The sequence below is a fragment of the Melozone crissalis genome, unplaced genomic scaffold (genome assembly GCF_028551555.1).
Source record: "Melozone crissalis strain CALT ecotype California unplaced genomic scaffold, PUWL_Pcris_2 ptg000016l_1, whole genome shotgun sequence".
In the NCBI taxonomy this organism is placed as follows: Eukaryota; Metazoa; Chordata; class Aves; order Passeriformes; family Passerellidae; genus Melozone; species Melozone crissalis.
In genome coordinates this window covers 10,293,874-10,313,520 of record NW_026535794.1, presented here as the reverse complement: position 1 = coordinate 10,313,520, position 19,647 = coordinate 10,293,874, and the positions used below count along the sequence as shown (strand labels likewise).

Below are 19,647 nucleotides of genomic sequence, written 5' to 3'. Positions count from 1 at the left end.
CCGAGGTAAGCGGCCCGTCCGGCTCCCCGCTGCCTGCCCTGCCGGGGCCTGGCGGAGCCCCCGGGTGGTTCGGGACAGGGCTCAGGAGCGGCCCCCGCCCCGTTCTGTGATGTGGCTTCGCACTCACTAAATGCTGTGTGAGTCGCTTTCCCTCCTGGAGAAACACGTCAGGAGACACCTGGGATGGAGGGAATGTTTGCGTTAGCGAATAAGGCTCTTGGTGGCCTTGCTCATTTCCCATGGTTTTCATTTGATAGCCGGGAAAAAAAAACATTTTACTACCCCTCAGTGCTTCTTATACAAATAAATAGTGTTGTTGTTGGGAATTATGACTTGCTTAAATAGTGGGTGTGTGCTGGAGAATGCATTGTGCTTTTTAAAAAGTATCCATTAGCAATTTATTCTGCTTTAACGCTTACTTACTAAAAAAAACTAAAAGAAAAAGAAAGCAAGCCCTGCAGCCTAGTGATGTTGTGAATCCAAAAGCTGATTCATATAGCTAAAATATGTTGGAGGAGAAAACTACTTTAACTATGTAGTACATAGTACTATGTATAACTACTCTAATATATACCATATATAAATATATATATAAAAATGCTATGTATATATCTGATATATGATTTACAGTACATTTACAGTACCTTCTCTAATGTTATGCTTTGGTTATAAAGGAGGGAAGAATTCCAGGATGAAGCGCGAAGCATTTTTGCAAGTTGTGTCTAAAGAGTCAATTGAAGACTTCCTGCGTTACACTCAGAGCCCTGTAAGTGAGGCAGTGTGTACATTTATCACTTCTGGAGTCATGAGCCTGTTCCAGGTGCAGAAATCATGTGACAAAGGGACAGAAACTATTTGTCTGGTACTTGCAGATGGGGATGATTGCTATACAAAATAAGTTCAAATGGCACTTGAAGGAATATAGGCTGAAAAAGTTGTGAAATCTGAAGAATGAATGTTTATAAACCAGATAATTTTCTGATATTTGGTTGTTCCACATATTGCTGATATTTTCTGGTATTTGGTTGTTCTATTTTTTAAAAATAGAATGTTAGTATTTGTGTAATTCTAAACAAATACTGATTACATGTTGCTGTTGACATTGTTACATTTCAACCCATGGAAGAGTTTATTGGTATATAATGAATAACAAACATAGCAGAATTGTGTTTCACTAGTATTTGTTCATTCATTTGGTAGTTTGGGCTGTCCATTTGTTCTTTGCTCCATGTTTAATTTTACTTGAATTGTTCTTTTTACCACTGAATGCTCTAGAGAAGGGCTAGATTGCTCTCTAAAGGAAGTGTGGAGAGAACAGGGAGGAACAACCAAACAATCTACCGTTAAAAGCTCAATCTCACTTTGTGTATATATTGCATAATAATGAGAAATAATAATTTGCATTGAGGTGTTTCCCACTCAGCTTCAATCTGTCTGGTGTTAAATATACCTGAGCTCTTCTGAACATCTTGCTGCCATAAATGGTATTGTGAAGTTTGTATCTTGAGCTTTCTTATGGGTATTTTCTGGTAGTACCTGTGGCAGGATCAAGTGGATCACTTGACCTGTATGTGCACAGAGGCAGGAACTGATTTAATGTAGCAGTATATTAAACCCACAATCTTGTTCTGTGTAATAAGCTTACAAAGTTTGTCTCCCAAACATCCTTGAATCTTTCCCAAGAAATTTGCTATTTCTTTCATTTGTGTGCCTGTATGTAGTTATGGATGATAAATTTATTACCAGACTGCCTTTGCCTAAAGTCTCCTTCTCATTTTTCCCTAAATCTAATACTTTAACAAAAAACTATTCACTTTAGTATTCACTTGCCCTGTTTCCTTTTCAATGGATTTGGTTGTGTTGATTCTGCCATCTGCATTCAGTAATTTATTTTAATGAGCCATGGGCTATTTGGATTAAAGATGGTTGGGGTTTTTTTCATCCTTTTATTTTTCATCACAGGAGTTCTCTTGCAGCAGTGTTCAGCTTTTGCCAATATCTCTGGAAACTTTGTCACCAGCTACAATGAGTATATCAATTAAAATTGTCTTCCTGCCTTTGTAGCATAAGGGAACATGAATATCCACATGACTTTTTGACTGTCCAAAATACTTCAATTCCTTTAATAATTTCCTTGTGAAACCTGCAGCAATGGAGGATGTGTGACCATGTCTTGTCTTAGTATGAGGATCCTCCTTTTTGGATCTCCCTTAAAAAATCCTTGAGTTCTTTTCTGGAGGAGGCTGTGGTTAAATAAATCAGCACTAAAGCTTCACTGCTTTCCTTAGTTTTTGTATTATATTTGCTACTTAGTTGGTGCTCTAGCCTAAGAATTTGCCTTTTAGACTCTCTTCAAAGTTCAGTTTTTAGCATCACTTCTTTCAGTGTCTATTTTCTGCACATGCCCTGACCTCCTTTTACTTCCCCCTTGAATTTTTCTTTTCCACACTCACTATTTAGATTCATCTGTGTCTTCTAAAATTCCAGGGCTTTGCTAATTTTCCTTCAGGGTTGCTTGTGGGCTTTTTGCTTTTTCCTTTGTAATATTTAAAAATGTCATATTGTTGTGCTGTCCATTGAGATCTTCAGTAGGTGCTGTTGGCTTTTTCCACTAAATCCTATTCTAATTCAAGAAAATACATAATTTCTTAGACAGAAAAATAGGAATCACAGATATGATTATCATTCACTGTCATCCTTTCTCCTCATAGATTTTGGAGTAATTCTGTCTCATATCATCCCAAAGAAAAATCTTAAAGCTCTGATCTTATTATGAATTCATTCTTTCTGTTCAAAATGGTACAATCTTAATATCCTGTCTTTTGGGTTTGTTTGAATCACAGGGCTGCAGAACTCCCTGTGAGGCTTTTGGTTTATTGTATTTGTTTTCAGTTGTAGAATAGAAATTCTCTTATAAATATTAACAGGATCTTTCTTCTCATACCCTTCTGGGAACCTTGCAATACTTACTGCTGCTTCTTTCATTCTTTTCAGTTTTTACCTTCAACTTTTTCTTTTTGATGCCTTGCAGTGTATCTGCAAACTAAAAATAGATTTATTTCAAGATTATGGGAGTTCTATTTCCTCTGAAGTGTTTTTGATCCAGTGAACTTTCACTTCTGTATTGCAAATTACATCTCAGAAATTGGCTGTTCTTTCTCTTGCCTGGGCCTGGTCTTCCTTCTTATTTTCTCTCTGCATATTCCCTTTCCTAGCAGGTTGCCTACCCTTCCTTGATGCAAACAGACTCCTTGTGTCTCTGAGGTAAATTCTTCTAGCAAATGCCTTTCTAGGAAAAGGTTCAGATCAGCCTCGTGGTGCAGTCTCTACTGGAGAGCGATGGTGCCTTCCCTGTCTGCAGGGCCTCAGCAGGAGCTGTGGGCTCAGGAGCTGGGTTTGGTGAGGGGCTTTAACACATTGCAGTGTGCAGAGCTCTGATGTGTGCAGATCTCAAAGTAGTGCTGTTACTGGGCTGGCAAGGGTTTGTCAGGGTGAAGAGAGAGGCGAGAATGTTGACCTCATGTTCAGAAGGCTGCATTTATTATTTTATGCTATATATTACATTAAGACTATACTAAAAGGAATAGAGAGAAAAGTTCTCAGAAACTAGCTACACTAAGAATAGAAAAGGAATGAATAACAAAGTTCTGTGTCCAGGCAGAAAGCAAGAACAGCTCTGCCGTGAGTGGTCAGTAAATCCAAACATTCACCCAAGACCAATCACGGATGCACCTGTTGCATTCCACAGCAGCAGATAACCATTGTTTACATTTGTTGCTGAGGCCACAGCTTCTCAGAAAGAGGAAAAATCCTAAAGAAAGGATTTTTATGAAAAGATGTCTGTGACAAGTGTTGTCCCTATGGCTCTGCTGACTGATACAGTTCCAGTCCTTGCCTAAGGATTTTCTTTCAACAGCCATCATCAGTTGATACTTAGGGGAGCAAAGACATCATCAGGGACTTAAATTCTGTGCAGTTTTGAGCTTCTTAGCCAAGGGTATGGAGTTGTCATCATTGCTATCAAGGGTAAAGACTTCTGTCTTAAAGGCAGAACTCTTGCTTCATGATAAAGAGTTAACTAGCAGGAGTTTCTTGTGCTATTTTAAAATATATAACTTTTTAGAAGGTATTTTATCTCTGTAACTGCAGAGGAATATAAGTTAATCATTAATGTAAAAACCCAGATTAAATGTAGAAAAGATGATGATGAAGTATAAGCCACTTTGCTGATGTGGGATTGTGTGGATCTTCTGATCATTTATAGAAAAATACATGTGATCATTTTGACTTGAATGAGCTACTTCAAGAGTTGCCAAGAAAGCAGAAAGAAGTGCTATGGCAGAGACTGACACAGCTGCTGACAGAGAGCTTGATGGAGAACCCTGTGGAAACATGGCACAGGACTGGAGATGATAAAAATGATGATGACATGGAAGTTGAGATAGTTCCAGAAATGGTAAGAATCTTGTAAAATGAAAACATGTTGAGTGTTTTGTGTTTTTTTGGGAAATAAAATGGAGGATTTCCATAACATCTGAAAGCATGCAAGGGGTTTATGAAATGAGACCAGTTCCAAATATCACCTTCCTGCCCATTTTTTAAAAAGGCTTAATTTATGCTCATGTTAAGCTGAACTTATAATTGGTCTGTGCTCTAAAAGACTAGCTCTGCTGATAATTTAAATTATGAAAGATGTGACTTAGTTTTCTCAGTAGAGTTGAATGGGCTTTTTCTATGTCTTATGTTAGTAAACAAATGTTAATGTTGCACATGTTAAGTTTAAGTAGCTGGCCCATAATTTAAGAAATTCACTACCTGATTTTTTTTTCACTATCTCATTTTATTTGATGAACATCATGAAATCTAGATTCAACTGTGCCTTCCACAAATTTAGAATACATAGAATTCTATGTATTCTAAATTTGTGGAAGGCACAAATTTAGAATTTTCTGTACTGTAGTCTATGTAGCCTTGAGAATACTGGGGGAAAAGGTTATTTAATTTTGGGGGGAAGAAAAGAAATGCAGTGGGGAAATCATTAGAGAAACCTAGAGGCTTGTAGAAAAATCAGTCATCTGTTCAGAGGCCTGTAGAATCAACACTTGGAGTGAAATTCACCAGGTGTACATCTCTGAGTTACACATGACCCTGCTGGTTAGGGCTTTTCAGCTCTGAAAGGGATGTGTGTTTGAGTGGGATTGTTGCAGGTGAGGATTTTAGTGCAGTAATGGAAACACATGCACAGTCTCAAAGTTATCTACTAGCTGGAGCTGAAAACCCTTTTCAAACTTTTTGAAAAGATGTACTTTAAAATATATTCTTTTTCCTCTTATTTGAAAGGTTTTGGGTGCCAGTATGCTCGTTCTTCAGAAAGGAATCATAATAACAATTCAGCTTTGCTCTGTGTTGCTAAGGTTCATTTCTTGTTTGAGTTATTTTTGAGTCCAAAACAACCTGCAGAAGTGTTTCCTCAGCATTGCTTTCTTTCAGAAACAGACTGTAGCAGTGATCCAAGGAGTGGCAGCTGTCGTTATTGCTTCCATACCTGCCGTGGATGAAAATGTAAACTACAAAGCTCTTGTAGAATGTGTGTTTATCCTAAATGGTGAGTGCTTCTCTGTACAGAATGCTGCATTTTACAGAGGCTGTTTGATCTGACTGTGAAACAGAATTCACAAGAGAAAAGTTGGTACTGGTTTGAGTTCATATTTATGAGACAAAATTAAGGCAATGTTTACCTATCAGCTGCACAATTTAGAAGTTGGAATGCAAATAGTTTTCTTTCTCCCAGCAGTTCACCCAGTGGAAGGTAACTTTGATTATCCTGTGATTTTTATTACTTTTAAGGGAAACTCAATATTCCATTGTTACTGATCCAAAAACTTGGGCCAAAGCTTAGAGTTGCCTAAATACTGCAGTGAGCATGAGCCATGGAAGTGTGTAAGTGTGGCAGGAGCTAACAGACTGCTGTTTTACAGGAATGACTTGGTTCATTGCAGTAAATAATTATGCCATTACTCTTGTAGGTATCCTTCCTGCATTATCTACATCTGAAAAAGTCCTACAGGACGCCATCCAACGTGTGTGTGAAATGTGGTGGGAGAAGGGACTGGAGGGGAAGGAGCAGCTGGGGAAGACTCTGTTTGTCATTCTGCTGAGGAAAAGCCTGAATAAAGCTGCTATGGTAGGCTGAGGCTGTGTTGAGGCTATGTTCAATAATAACTTTCAGGTTATTATTGAATATTTCAAGAGAGATAATCCCTCCAATAAAACACTGCCTTCTCTAGGATAAATTTTAAAGGTTTTTGGCATCAGTTTCACAAGTGTACTGGATTTTAATTTTTTTGCATTCCTTTTAATCTTTTCACTCTTTTGTCCAGCTCAATGGCCAAGGTTTTTATTGTAATTAACTTTTTGTCAACTCAGATATTAAGTACTATGTTCAGCTAAGCATAGAAACAGCTTTTTTGGGAAGCTTCATTTTCTCTTGCTTTTTATCTTTCTACAAATAATTTTTCTTTCATTTTTCAAAATGTTTGAGTTACTTGGTGCATTGTGATACACATTTTTTGCACTAATTCAATGGATGTATCCTTATTTCTTTCTACTGTTTTTTCCCTGTTAACTGCATGTACTGTATAAAGTTTAAAAAGTGCAATGATGTGGTTTTAACATATTTTGCATGGAATGGCAGCTTTTTGTCTAGAGCATTTCTTGAGCATATCTTCATTTGTTGGAAGTCAGAATTTTTGCAGTTACATATATTTTTCCCAGTAATTTGATGAAATGAATATTCATAATTTCACAATCTGTAACAATGCATTTCAAGTTCATTATTTGAAATCCTTTCAATGCAGCTTTGCATTAAATCAAAGCTTTTTGCATTAAAGCAAAGCTTCTCCAGTCTAATGTGGGCTTCTTATTCCCTGTCAGGGTGCAGATATAGTTCGTGTATGGAATCTACATCAGACATTACTTTGTTTTGATTATGATTCAGATGAGAGTAATGAAGTCAAAGACTTGTTGCTTCAGTGTTTTATGAGTGTAAAACACATTAAGAAAGAAGAGGTAAGCCAGCTTTTATCTTACTGTGGTTTTGTGCCAGTGAGCTTTGGTTGCTTTTAATAGTTCTGCAGTTTGTCTTTTTTTATAGTACAGTAGGTAGCAACATGAGAGAAATCAGCTCTGACTCCAAGCTATAAATGGTTGATACTGTTTCATTTGGAAAACTTGTTTCTATTCCAGACTAAAGTGTGAAAGTTTATGTCTAAATCTTCAGTTCTTTTATCCTGAGGCAATAAGAATCAAGTGCTTTGCTTCCAGTGCATTTCCCTCGATACTTTAAATCATTCCCTGGTGTAATTCTTTTCTTTTCTTTTATAGCAGTTCTTCTTTTATTCAAGACAAGTAACTGTAGCAAAATAATTTTCCTTCTAAATGACTTCATCTAGAAGATTGTGTTGCCATATTCTCTTTTAAAAGTAGCATAAAAAGAACCCAACTTGACAGAAAAATAAGAATTACTTTATTTAACTACACAGATTTCTCTCAGTGAGCAGCTGCTGTTTTGTTGTTTAGATTGTGCCTGTGCATGAGAATTGTGGCATCCAAGCCTTTTTTCTGGTTAGGTGACCAGACCACATTACTTTGTCTCTGAAGTTCTATCTCTTCCCTGCATATGTATAATAGATATATTCCTTTTCCTGTGGAATACATGAAATTCTGTCATAAAATGAGCTCTGAGTTTGGTGCATGGTGGCATATGTCATATTAAAAATGGAGTAGCAAAGGAATTGGGTGAAATGGTTGATAGAGCAGGGTTTGGATACCTGCCACAAAGTTGGTGGGGTTTTGGTTACTTACATATCATATTTTAAGCTGTTTTAGTTTTGACTAAAATAATGATGTACCAAGGTAATATGAGAGGTGGGAATGGAAGAAGAGAAAATGTGGGTGGAAAGAGGAAAGGTAGGTAAGGCTTTATTGACAGAGTTCACAATTAATTTTGTGTCCTTGGTGTATTTCATTTTAAGCATTTTTTGCCCTCTGGAAAAAGTGTGTACCTGTGTGTTCTTTGTCACAGTACCTAAAATGCATTATCTATATTTCATTCTGTATTTTTTTCTGTTTTATTTGAATCCACTGTATTATTTTAATATTTCATCTTCATATAGGCACAGTAAATGATTGGCAATTACATATGTAAAATACAACTGCTATCTAGGCTTTAGATGTAAATTATTGTAGTTCTTTTTTTCTTCCACATTGTGTGAGACTTTTAGTAGAACATGTTAATTACTACACAGCTTTTCTGAAGGAAGTTTGCACCTTGAATCTTTGAGTGAAAGAGTATAAAATTGACGTTTTATTGTGGGATTTTTTTAAATATTGGGGGGAAAGTAGGCTAAAAATCAGACTCAATAATGTATATTTTTCCTGGCATATTAAAGTGAAAGTTTATGTCTGCACAAGAATGTGCAGTTTTGGCCGTGCTTTGCACATTTTGCTTCCCTGCACAAGATTTTTCTCTTTGTTCTCCCAAGGATTTCTGGTTCTTGCCATTTTGTCACCTTTGCGTTATCATTATGCATTAATTGCCTGTCTCTTTCTAGGTAGATCTAGAGAGCACCTTACTGCACTCTCTGCTCATTAATAGTTTAGATCCTGAATTGTGGATTCTTTGCTTTCTGGCTGGAAGCACTGACTGAAAGCAGCAGCTCCCAGCTGGAGCCAAAGGGCTCAGCCTTGGCCAGCGGTGGGGCTGCCTTGGAGCCCACTGGCTTTGGCTCTGCCAGCACAGGGAGAGCTTCTGGCAGCTTCCCACACAAACCACCTCTGCAGCCTTCCACCTCCAAAACCTTGCTGTGCCAGCCCCATACACAAGGCACTTTACATCCTGAAGGATAATAGTTCAAAATAAAAGGAGAACCATAACCCATTGTGGAAAGATCCCAGGACAGGGTTCAGTTAAATTAAGTGTGTGAAATAAATCTAGACATCTGTGCAGGAGCATAATCAGTACAGGTCCTGGGAAGGATTTGATTGCTTAAGTGAATGACCCATGCTGCATTAAATGACCTAAGCTGCCTCAGACATCCAGGTGGGGCTGGCACATAAAGCACTGTCATAGATCTCTGCCTTCTGGAAAACCATCTGGGCATGTGAAATTGCTCTGTGTGTAGGGTGTGCCATATTAACCCCAGTCAGCAGAGTCAACAGAACAATTCAGCTCCATAAAACAGTAACTAAACAGCTGATCACATAAAACACTCTTCAGACAATTAACATTTCAGGGACTTAAACATCCAAATTTACATGTCTCAGTTTGTGAGCAGAAATCCAACTTCACTGTATGAACTTCCAGTACTTACCCAGAATGGTAACCAACTTGGATGTTCCTAGCTCTGCAGACAGGAGATTGAAAGTGTTCAAAGCATTTTTCTGTTGCTGTGAGGCCATTGTACCTCAGTTGCAAGTCCTTTTGTTTGGGATTTGTGTGCTGTGGGAGTTCAGTTGTGGTAACACACCTCATGTATGTTCTCTAATTTCCCTTCCTGGTTCATTTCACTAATGTTGGATTTCTTGTAGCAACAAGAAACCAACCAACACTCCCCCAGTATCTCTGCTGGACATTTTTTTGCATCCTGTATTGCTTCTAAAATGCATGTAGTAACACCAAGTATCAACATGATGCATGAATTGCTTTGAGTTGAAAGTGAGCTTCTGTGTATCAGGCCTAGTACTCCCTTTAATGCCTGCAGACTTGTTCTGCAGTTCCTCAGAAAAGTAATCCTGGATTTTCAGAGTACATATCCCAGAGTACCATAGTAGCTTAAGCTGCTGTAACTCCAGATTGCAATGATCCTGTGTTGCCATGGAATAGCATTCCTCTTTTCCTTTTCACAGTGTAATGTTCAAGCAGCAATATTGTGGGTTGATTAAAGGAGGTGGCTGTTTTCTCCTAGTGAGATTATTTTTCAGACAGATTAACTGTCTGGAATGGTTCATCATATGCAAGACTGAAGGAAGGGAAGGGTCAGGAATGCAGTGTATCCATTCTAAATCAGATTAAACCAATAGAGAACTGCATTTATTACACCTCATTGCAAGATCAGGGAGTTCAGTGTTTCTGCCTTCCCAGGCTGTGCTGTTTAACACACAGTAATATTTCTCAGAGGCTTATCATTAGTGGAGTGATCCTCTGAATTTGTCTCTCTGTGATTTATGAAAACATTCTTGTTCAGATGGGGTTTCCAGTCAAACAGCTGCAGAGCATGTTCCTGTGTTTTACAGGTGAGTCTCTTGTGCTCTTTCCTTGCTCACCTTCTGTGTGAAGGTGAGCAAAGTCATGTGCTCTGTGTCCACCAGCACAGCAGTACCAGGCACCCAACACTGATACTGCATTCCCAAAGATGACAGGTCACAGTCTCATTTACCTACCACCAGGTTATCTCTCACAATAATGAGAATGCTACCAGTAATTATTGCAGATCCATTAATCACAAGCAGCAGATTAAGCTAGAGGCACTTATCATTTTCAGGAGCTGGCTCAATCTTTTAAAACCTAAGGCTAAAAAGAATTGGTTGAAAGCTATTTTTTTGGCTTTTTGCCATCTGTTTTGCTGCTGGGGTTGTAGAAGATGAGATGAGTTTGAGTTTGTCCTTATCCTTGCCTTGTTGAGGAAAGAACTGTAGGTCAAAACTCCCTTGACCTTTTGTTTTGTCAGGGATGTTGATGTGTGACATGCCAAGGGGGACTCCTCTATGTTTATAGAGACAACCCTTGTTGAGTTGGGAAAGTTTCCACCAGACCTGAAGCCTAAAATCTTGACACTGTATTTAGCCATTAGGTCTTGATTTCCATGAGCTTCTGAGTTACTTCTTCACCCAAAGGCATTTCAGCTACCAATTCACTACAGGGCAGTTTCTGACTGACTGTGCTTCCATCTCCCTCCCCTACTCTGGGAGATTCCAACTCCAAGTGAATTCCAACTCTTGGCATTTGATTTTCTCTGTTTGGTCCTAGGTGTGAACACAATTCTTGGCCCAGCTCTCAATGGAAGTGGCTCTGAACCTCTGCTCTTTATTCAGTAACCCTTTTGCACTTCTGTCAATGTGCTCTTTACTATTGCACTTCCTTTATTAATATTCCTAATTTATTTGTTGCTAGAAAGCTGAGAGATACAAAGGACCCTTACAACTGACTCACCATTACGTGTGATCAGACATTTTGAACTCTTACCTTCACCTGTAAGCTAAGTCAGAGTGAAGCTGCCTGTACAGATACTGTATAAGGCTACAATTCCTTGGACAGATCTTGCTGATTCTGGCTGATCATTGGCTTATTTCCTTCATCCACAGCCTTTTGTTACAAAATTCTATTGCTCATCAGATTTGTCATCATTGTTCCTGACTTGTTAAAATGGATTGGGAAAAATAGTTTCTGTTTTCATGAATGAAAGCAGCTCCAGGAGGCTCACAACATTACCTTTCATGTGGCAGGAGGAAAGGAATTGTCCTTGCTGATCAGAACATTGAATTTCCTCAGTGGCCCAGCTGTTCTCTGTGGCTTGGTTAAAATTGTTTTTGCATGCAGTGCTGGTGTTGCAATGACTTGATGAGGGTTCTGCAGGGTGAGAGAGATAGACGAGATCTTGCTTCATGATCAGAAGGCTGGATTTATTAATACATGATGTATAATACATTATGACTATACTAAAAGGAATAGAGAGACAAGTTGCAGAAGCTGCTAAGCTAAGAATAGAATAGAAAAGAATGAATAACAAAGTTCTGTGTCCAGCAGAAAGCAAGGACAAACTCTCCCATGAGTGGTCAGCAAATCCAAACACTCACAGAAGACCAATCACAGATGCTCCTGTTACATTCCACAGCAGCAGATAATTATTGTTTACATTTTTCTTCTGGGGCCCCAGCTTCCCAGAGAGGATAAATCCTAAAAGAAAGGATTTTATGAAAAAATGTCTGTGACAGTGCTGGTAGAGTTGTGATGTTTTATTTATGCCTTCAGCATCATTTCAGTGTCACCCCAGGATGATGTTGGGATATTGGCACTTGGCAGAGCTCAGTGCTGCAGCCTCCATGGGGGTGCTGACTGCACAGTGTGCTGCCACTCTGGAATGCTGCTCAATTGAAGGCACACCAAACCAGAAAGGACATGGAAAGAGTGGAGGCAGATATGTGATCCATGTGTTCATTTGTTCTGTGTTCTTTCTACACTATGAATAAAAGGAGTGCTTGAATTCTTTTTAATAATTAAGAATCTTAAATAATTTTTTCCATTTCACCTATGCATTTTAAAATTAAAGATGTAATTTCCTTTTTATTTGCTGATTTTTGAGGTAGCTCTTAAATTGCATATTCTTCAGACCTTTGAGTTCTCTTTGTTTTTTCCTCTTTTCCCCTCCCCACAGGGAAGAAGACTCTTGAGTTTTTTGTTCACGTGGAATGTAAACTTCATTAAAATGATACATGGAACTGTTAAAAACCAATTACAGTTCTTTCCAAGGTATGCATCCCAGTAAGAGTACTTCATTAGTAAGAGCTTGTCTAAAATCTTGTTTATCTCACTCTAAAAATACCTAGTGTATTGAAAAAATATATCAATAACCAGAAACCCACAAATCTTCTGAATATTACTGCTATATTGTTTCAGCAACTTCATTTAATAGGAGCTCTGACGTGCCTGGTGTACAGTTATAGGAGCAGTAAATGTTGATTTACCATTAGCTAAAGCAAATGACTTTGGTTAGAAATTGGACTGCATTATTTGCAGTGCTTGTGTGAGGGTTGCAGGTCCCTTTCTCCTTTGGTAGCGTGTTCCTATTTTTTCCTACAAGCAATCTCTAATTGAATTTTCTAGGTTTCTATATAAGGCATTCTAATAAGAAGTGACTTTCAGGATAAATCATAGCCTGAGAACTTGGCTGATGGATGAAAAATATGGAGATGTTTTTTCCTTTGATTTTTCAGTGAAGTATTGCTGAAGTAATTCTGTGTATTAAAATCAGAGGCTTTCTAATGCTTTCATGTAGAATAATATATTCTTGTACATGTCTATAAAGAATTCCAGGCATTCTTCATGACATAACTGGTAAAGTATCTCTCTGAATGTTTTGATTCTTCCCACCATAGGAGATATTTCAAGTATCATGTAATAGTGCTTGTGTTCATTAATTAAGAGTTAACTTGGTAGTTATGGGTGTAGACTTGAAAAAGAGATTTTCTTCTAAAAACCAATTTGATGCACAGAATTAAGAAGAATATTGGTTCTTATACAAAACTTCATGTTTCACCTATATGAATTGTGCATAGGTATGGTTAGTATGCTTTCTTGACAGTGTTTCCTCTGTTAATACAGATCCTTGGTGGAATGCATTTCAGAAGTTTACTTCAGGGCCTGGAAGAAGGTGTCAGGAGAATTCACAGAGGTAACATTATACTTGAAATTTCATTTGGATAGTTTTGAATTTCAGGGTGGGAAAGACTCATGACTTTCCAGCAAGAGAGGTTCCTTTAACAAGCCTTAAAGAATTATTTCCCTAAGGAAAGGGCCTCTTCAGCATTGTCAAGGAGTAACTGTAGGTCATGCTTTGAATGTTTTCCCACTGAGATCGGCTTGGCTGCAGTTAAACACCTTTAATTCTGCTGCTGAAATACTGGTTCACACAAATATGCATATGCACAATGTTTTTCATAAAAATGCCTGTTAACTGAATTACTGAAGCTTTCATTCAGCATGTGCAAGTCTGTATAGTTGATAGCTCAGGTATTTATCTAGTTTTTGTGGATTTCCATGGAAATTATTAAAGGCATAATTACAGATCACAACAATGCTAGAGCAAAATTTCAGATACCAAAGTACTTTTATTTACCCTTCTTTTAGCTTCTGACAATTGGATTAATTCTAGATTCTGAAATTTTGATAATCAGTTGAGGCAGACTGAGGGCCCCAGCATGGAAAACTTTGGGCAAGGCAGAAGCTAAGTAAGAAATAACAGCAGGTACTATTTTCAGTTGCTTGTTTTAGGGAAAATATAGTTGCTGAACAGCTACAGTACTTATTCTTGTTTTATTGTGTTAACAGGAGCATGTGTGTGTTTTACTGTAGGTACTTGAATATAACTGCATTCAGGATTTCATGCATCATGGAATTCATCTTCCCAGAAGTTCTTCTGTTCATTCCAAAGTTAGAGAGGTAAGTTCCAGGAAAGCATGACATGAACTAGTAGCATCAAAATGAGATCAGTTGCTATAAAGTAGAAAATGTCCATTTCATACTAAAATACCACACCAGGTGTGGCTGGGATGGAAATACTTTCATTATTAGAGGGCTGTGTTTGGGGTGTGCTGGTGGCACAGCAGTGTTCTGGCTGCTACTGGTTTCAAGGCTTTCTCCTCTCCATGTTTTCCCTTGGGATTGGGCTGGGCATGAGCAAGGAGTTGCGAGGTCACAGCTGAGACAGCCGACCCAAACTGACCAGAGGGATATTTCATACCACACAACATCATTCCCTCAGCAAACAGAGAAAGTGGGTTTTGGGGAGGCAGCCATTGCTGAAATGCTGGCTGAGTATTGGTCTGCTTGTGGCAGGTGGTGAGTGGTTGCATTTGCATCACTCCTTTGGGGATTTTTTTGATCCTCTTTGCTTCATTTATTAAACTGTCCTTATCTTGACCCATGAACTTGCTTTTCTCTTCCAATTCTTTTTCTTCCCCACTGAGCAGGGAGTGTTTGTCACAGACATTTTTTCATAAAAATCCTTTCTTTTAGGATTTGTCTTTTCTGGGAAGCTGAGGCCCCAGAAGAAAAATGTAAACAATAATTATCTGCTGCTGTGGAATGCAGTAGGTGTGCCTGTGATTGGCTCATGTTCCATGTTTACAATTAAGGGCCAATCACAGGTCCAAGCTCTGGAACAGATTCACAGAGAACTCTCTTGTTTTTAGATTCTATTCTATTCTTAGCTTAGCAGCTTCTGCAACTTTTCTCTCTATTCCTTTTGGTATAGTCATAATGTATTATATATCATAAATTAGTAATTCCAGCCTTCTGATCATGAAGCAAGATTCTCGTCTATATCTCTCACCCTGAGGGACCCTCACAAGTTGCTGCAATAAGTGTGTGCATGGCTGTGGGTGTTCAGCTGGTGACTAGGGCCAACCCACCACAAATACTTAAAAAATAGCATATTCTGAGAAATAATGTTAGAACAAATTATAGGAGGAACCTGCTTATAGTTTTGCACCAGATTTGTCTTTGCTGCTCAAAAGTAGAGGGGAATTTTCCAGAGCGTCAGGAATACTTTTTGCTGCCTGTTGTCTAAGCTTTCTTTACCTGTAGGATTGACCTTTCCATAGATGATCTCAGGGATGAACAGTCGTAACCTTCTTGAGGCAAACTTAGTGATGGGTCTGAAATGAAGCTTGGCTTTTTTCTTTTGATTGTGTGTAGGGGATTTATATAGGTTTATAGGGACAAGCTTTGATTCTAGTTGTCTGTGGCTTTGAGTCATGAGCAGAGCATTTGAAGCAGAATGAGAAGTGCACAAGCCTCTTTAAGACATTTATATTTGATCAATGCCCCTTCCCCTCCCATGCTTGCTCCAAATACCCGGACTCTAGAGTGCATGCTGTGTGCAATATTCAGCTTGACATACCAGTGTACAATGCTGGAGTGGCTTTTTTGTTTGTTTTGGTTTGCATTTTTTAGGGTTGGCTTTTTAGGGGGTTTGTTCTGTTTTGTTTTCTCATAGCTATAGGATTTCTTTGTCCTGTGATGCCTGATTGATGGAGCAGGCTTCTCACAGGGCATTTCATGTTTTTCAGACTCTGGGGCTTATGATCTTGAAAGAGGACAGTGAATAAATGTCTTTGGGCTGCAGGAGTAGGTCTTGGAATAAATTTGAACTGACCACCAGAGGGTCAGCTTCTTTTCAAATTTTGTGTAATCTTGTATTCTGTTTTCCAAGATCTTCAGAGAATTATCAGTGCTGTATTGATCAAGGCCAGAAATGTTCAGAGAATCATCTTATCTCACTTTCTGATTAATTACCAACCTTAGAACACAGCTCAAACTGCTCAGTGTTTCAAAGTGGAGGAATTCTTGAAATCAAGTTACATTATGTCCTTTCTCATATTCTGCTCTGGTTTTCCACTTTCTTTTCTGCATAATTCAGATGCAGAAAATAACAGGATTTTTAGATAATTAGGCACAGTTTTGAGTCTCAAAGAGTGCTGATACTTGCTTTTCATCAATGCATAAAAAATGTATTAGGTTTGTACGTGTGTATTTGGGTAACTCCACTTACCAGATAAGTTCCTTTGTTCTTAACAGAGAAAAAGTTTATTTATCTGTAGTTCATAATTCCATGGCTTCAAAGTGTTTCTGCCAGTAACTTTAAAAATTATTTTTATAGTAACAAAAACGAGGTGTTGGTGTGCAATTCTTTAGCCATGTTTTTTTTCTTAGTTGTAGATCTTTATATAAACTTAATGACTATAAAATTATAAAATATTGTATTTATTAGATTGTTTTAATTTTACTGTGTTTGAGACTTCTCTAATAAGATACAGGGTCAATTATCATGTTTAGTTTTATCATTTTCATATTATGAAAACTCTGGTCTTATATAATTATGAAATGCATCAACTCCTTACCACTTCCTGAATGTAGAATGTTAACATTGGCTTTGGGTCCTGTTTTATTTTTTTTTTCTTAGATGCTGAGTTATTTTCATAAACAAAGTAAAGTCCGTCAAGGAGTTGAAGAAATGCTCTATAGATTGTATCAGCCCATCCTCTGGAGAGCACTAAAGGTAATTATCCTTTTCAGAAAATACAAATGTCTTTCTCCTGCTATTAAATTTTGGGTGCCTTCCACATCTTATGTTTTTATTATTTGATTTTAAAATGGATGGCCACAAAAACCAAAATGAGTCTTTAACATCACAGATGTAGCTGAGCAACTAAAGTTGTAATTAGGCATAGCATGCACAATAATGTTCTAATTTGTTAATGTAATTTACTTGTAACATCCACTTTTGTTTACAGGTACCTAGAGTGCTTTCCAGGGTTGCAGTTGGCATTCTTATCTTCTCAGTCTGAAAATTCTGTGTAATTTTGTATTATCTTCTCCAAGATCTTTAGGGAATTATCAGAGTTTTATTCATCAAAGCCAGAAGTGTTCAGAGGTTTAGTCTCACCTGTTGATTAACTACCAGCCTAAGAGTACATCTGAATGAATTTATTGGAGTATTAATTTAGGAAAACTTTTATTCTAGTTGGATTGTATGGACAGACATTAATGGTATGGATGTGCACTCAGAATGAAATTTCTTATTTGTAGTTCTCTCATGGTGTGTGTGTCCTTCTGTGGATTGCATGCATGGACTAAAGGGGACCCACTGCAGTTTGTCTGCTCAGTTACACTCTGCGATCAAGAGGAGCCAAGCTTCCTTCTTTGTGACAGCTTTTATTTTGTCTGAGGTTATGAAATCCCTGTTTGGGAGAGTGCACACATACAGCCAAGTTAATTTCTGGCAAACATTTACAATTTCATTTACTGGTTGGTCATAAGCATCTTCTCTAGGCGTGAGAAAGTTATTTGAAATTCTCAAAGTTGAAAGTATTTACTATTAACTTCAAAAGTTGTTTATAATGGATTTTATGAGTCGCAGGAAAGAGTTGAGAGCTGTTTGGTTTCAACAGAACCCTGTGGTAGAGGTGGAAATATGAAAAGTCATTGCTAGCCCAGTATCTTGTTTGGTCTTACATTAAATCTTGGGTCCCATCCTTTTAGAATTTATATAAACTAGGACCCTCTGGATGAAACGTTTATTTCCCAATGCTAGAGAATGATAGCTACAAAGCATGGCTTCCTGCATGGCTTCCATTGCTGTCTCTTAAAAGAATAGAGGTTTTAACTGGTTTTTGGTAAGTTAACAAAATGCACTGTTCCATTCTTAAGGGAGTTGCTGCCTGTCAGTGAAGGGTTGTAGTCACTTGCCAAAGGCCAGGACTCAGATGTGAGACTAGACTGCTTTTTGGAGGAAGATTCTGTCAAACCTTATGAAATCTGCATACATTAATTTGGAGGAATGTGACAGAAGGTGTGTGATCTGGAAAAAAAGGTTACTGATTGATTTGCAGCAAGACAATGGGAGAATTCCAGGAGATTCCACAAGTAGCTGAAGTTTTTAAGAGCTGTTACTCATAATTTTCACATCACTAATGGTTCCATGGCTGGAACAAATCATGTAATACTGCATGAAGTGTTTGGTGGTTTGAACTGTGCTGTGACTCAGAATCACCAGTAGTTTAAAATACAGAGCTAAGAAGGGAAGCTTGTAACTGTTCTTATAACTGTTATGGATTCTACTCCAAAGCTTGAAGTGTCAGTTTAATTTTAGATAACTAGTTTGATGCTCCTTTTTTAGCCAAATCCCTAATTTAATATAGTGAAGAACAAATTCTGTTCTAGAATACTGTTTATAAAACGAAGGACACACAAGGCCTGTTTACTCCTTCTTACAGAGAGCAAAAATACTTCAGTTGCAAGAACACAATGAGTTCCAGAACTGTGGATGCTGAAACTACTTGATTTCATCTCTGAAATCTTTAAATTGAGAATGCACATTTTGTAATGCAGTTCTCTGTTTTTTCTTCAATTGCTTGTTTTGCAAGTAATTAGATTGCACAAGGTTCTGTTGGGGCTTTTACCAGCACATTTTTATAAGCCTTTATGCAACTCTTAAGTTTTTATAATATAAGCCCATATGTAACTTCTTCATCTTTTTTCATGTTCTTATTATGAAAAGCAAGAGTCATACAAACATAAGAGATGTGCAGTGATCGGTTGTTAGTATGAGAAGATATATGGATATAAAAATACAATTATCTAGTGTAAGTAGTGATTAAGCTATTTCTTATCAAGCTGAAAAAGTCAAGAACCACTCCTCCAGGAATTCAAGCTGTTGAAGGAAGTGACTCCTTTAAAGTGTTTGGTTGTCTTTTTTAATATTTTTTTTAACATCCCACACATTTAAACTAAGATGTCCTGGGAGAGCAGTGTTTTAAATAATTTGAAGTTAATTTCAGAATCTGTAAGACCAGTTAAAGTTTAAAAGAAAGCTGTGAAAATTAACTGAAGAAAAAACTAAATTATGGTTTTAAAAGGTTCTGGAAATTCCTCAGAATAGTAAAAGCATAATGGTAAAAGAAATATTAGTTATTTAAATTACTGCAGGCTCTGGCATGGAAAAGTCAGTGTGGATTAAAACAGACCATGAATTTAAACTCTTAGGTTCTACCTCTGTGAAGACATTGTACAAGCCTGAATATGCAAATACATGTGGGATAAATTCCAGTTAATTAAAGGCAGGAATTTGAACTGTGGGTACTCAGTTCAGAATTAAAAGTGAGCTTCATAGAATTCAGTGTAATGCACTTAAAAAGTTTATGGAAATTAACTTTCTGGAATGGTTGTGGTAGACAAGGTCTAGGTTGTTGCACAAAACCACATTTGAATTAATTTTCACATGCAATGTTGGTGCAGAAGAGCTATTTCACCCTGAATTCCCATATTATCTTGTTATGTGTTAATTCTTAAATATAGACAGGCTCAGAGTT

The 19,647-nt window shown here is 37.6% G+C and overlaps 1 protein-coding gene across 1 annotated transcript in view; it reads left to right on the top strand.

Annotated features, from left to right (window-relative positions):
- The first annotated feature begins 691 nt into the window (after window positions 1-691).
- NCAPG2 (non-SMC condensin II complex subunit G2) overlaps window positions 692-19,647 on the top strand; it is a 42,407-nt gene continuing 23,451 nt past the window's right edge. The window contains exons 1-9 of the mRNA XM_054274021.1: window positions 692-766; window positions 4,265-4,456; window positions 5,491-5,605; window positions 6,027-6,184; window positions 6,934-7,068; window positions 12,432-12,526; window positions 13,379-13,448; window positions 14,129-14,215; window positions 16,740-16,835. Coding sequence (XP_054129996.1) covers window positions 692-766; window positions 4,265-4,456; window positions 5,491-5,605; window positions 6,027-6,184; window positions 6,934-7,068; window positions 12,432-12,526; window positions 13,379-13,448; window positions 14,129-14,215; window positions 16,740-16,835 — 1,023 coding nt within the window. The remainder of the gene's footprint in view (window positions 767-4,264; window positions 4,457-5,490; window positions 5,606-6,026; window positions 6,185-6,933; window positions 7,069-12,431; window positions 12,527-13,378; window positions 13,449-14,128; window positions 14,216-16,739; window positions 16,836-19,647) is intronic.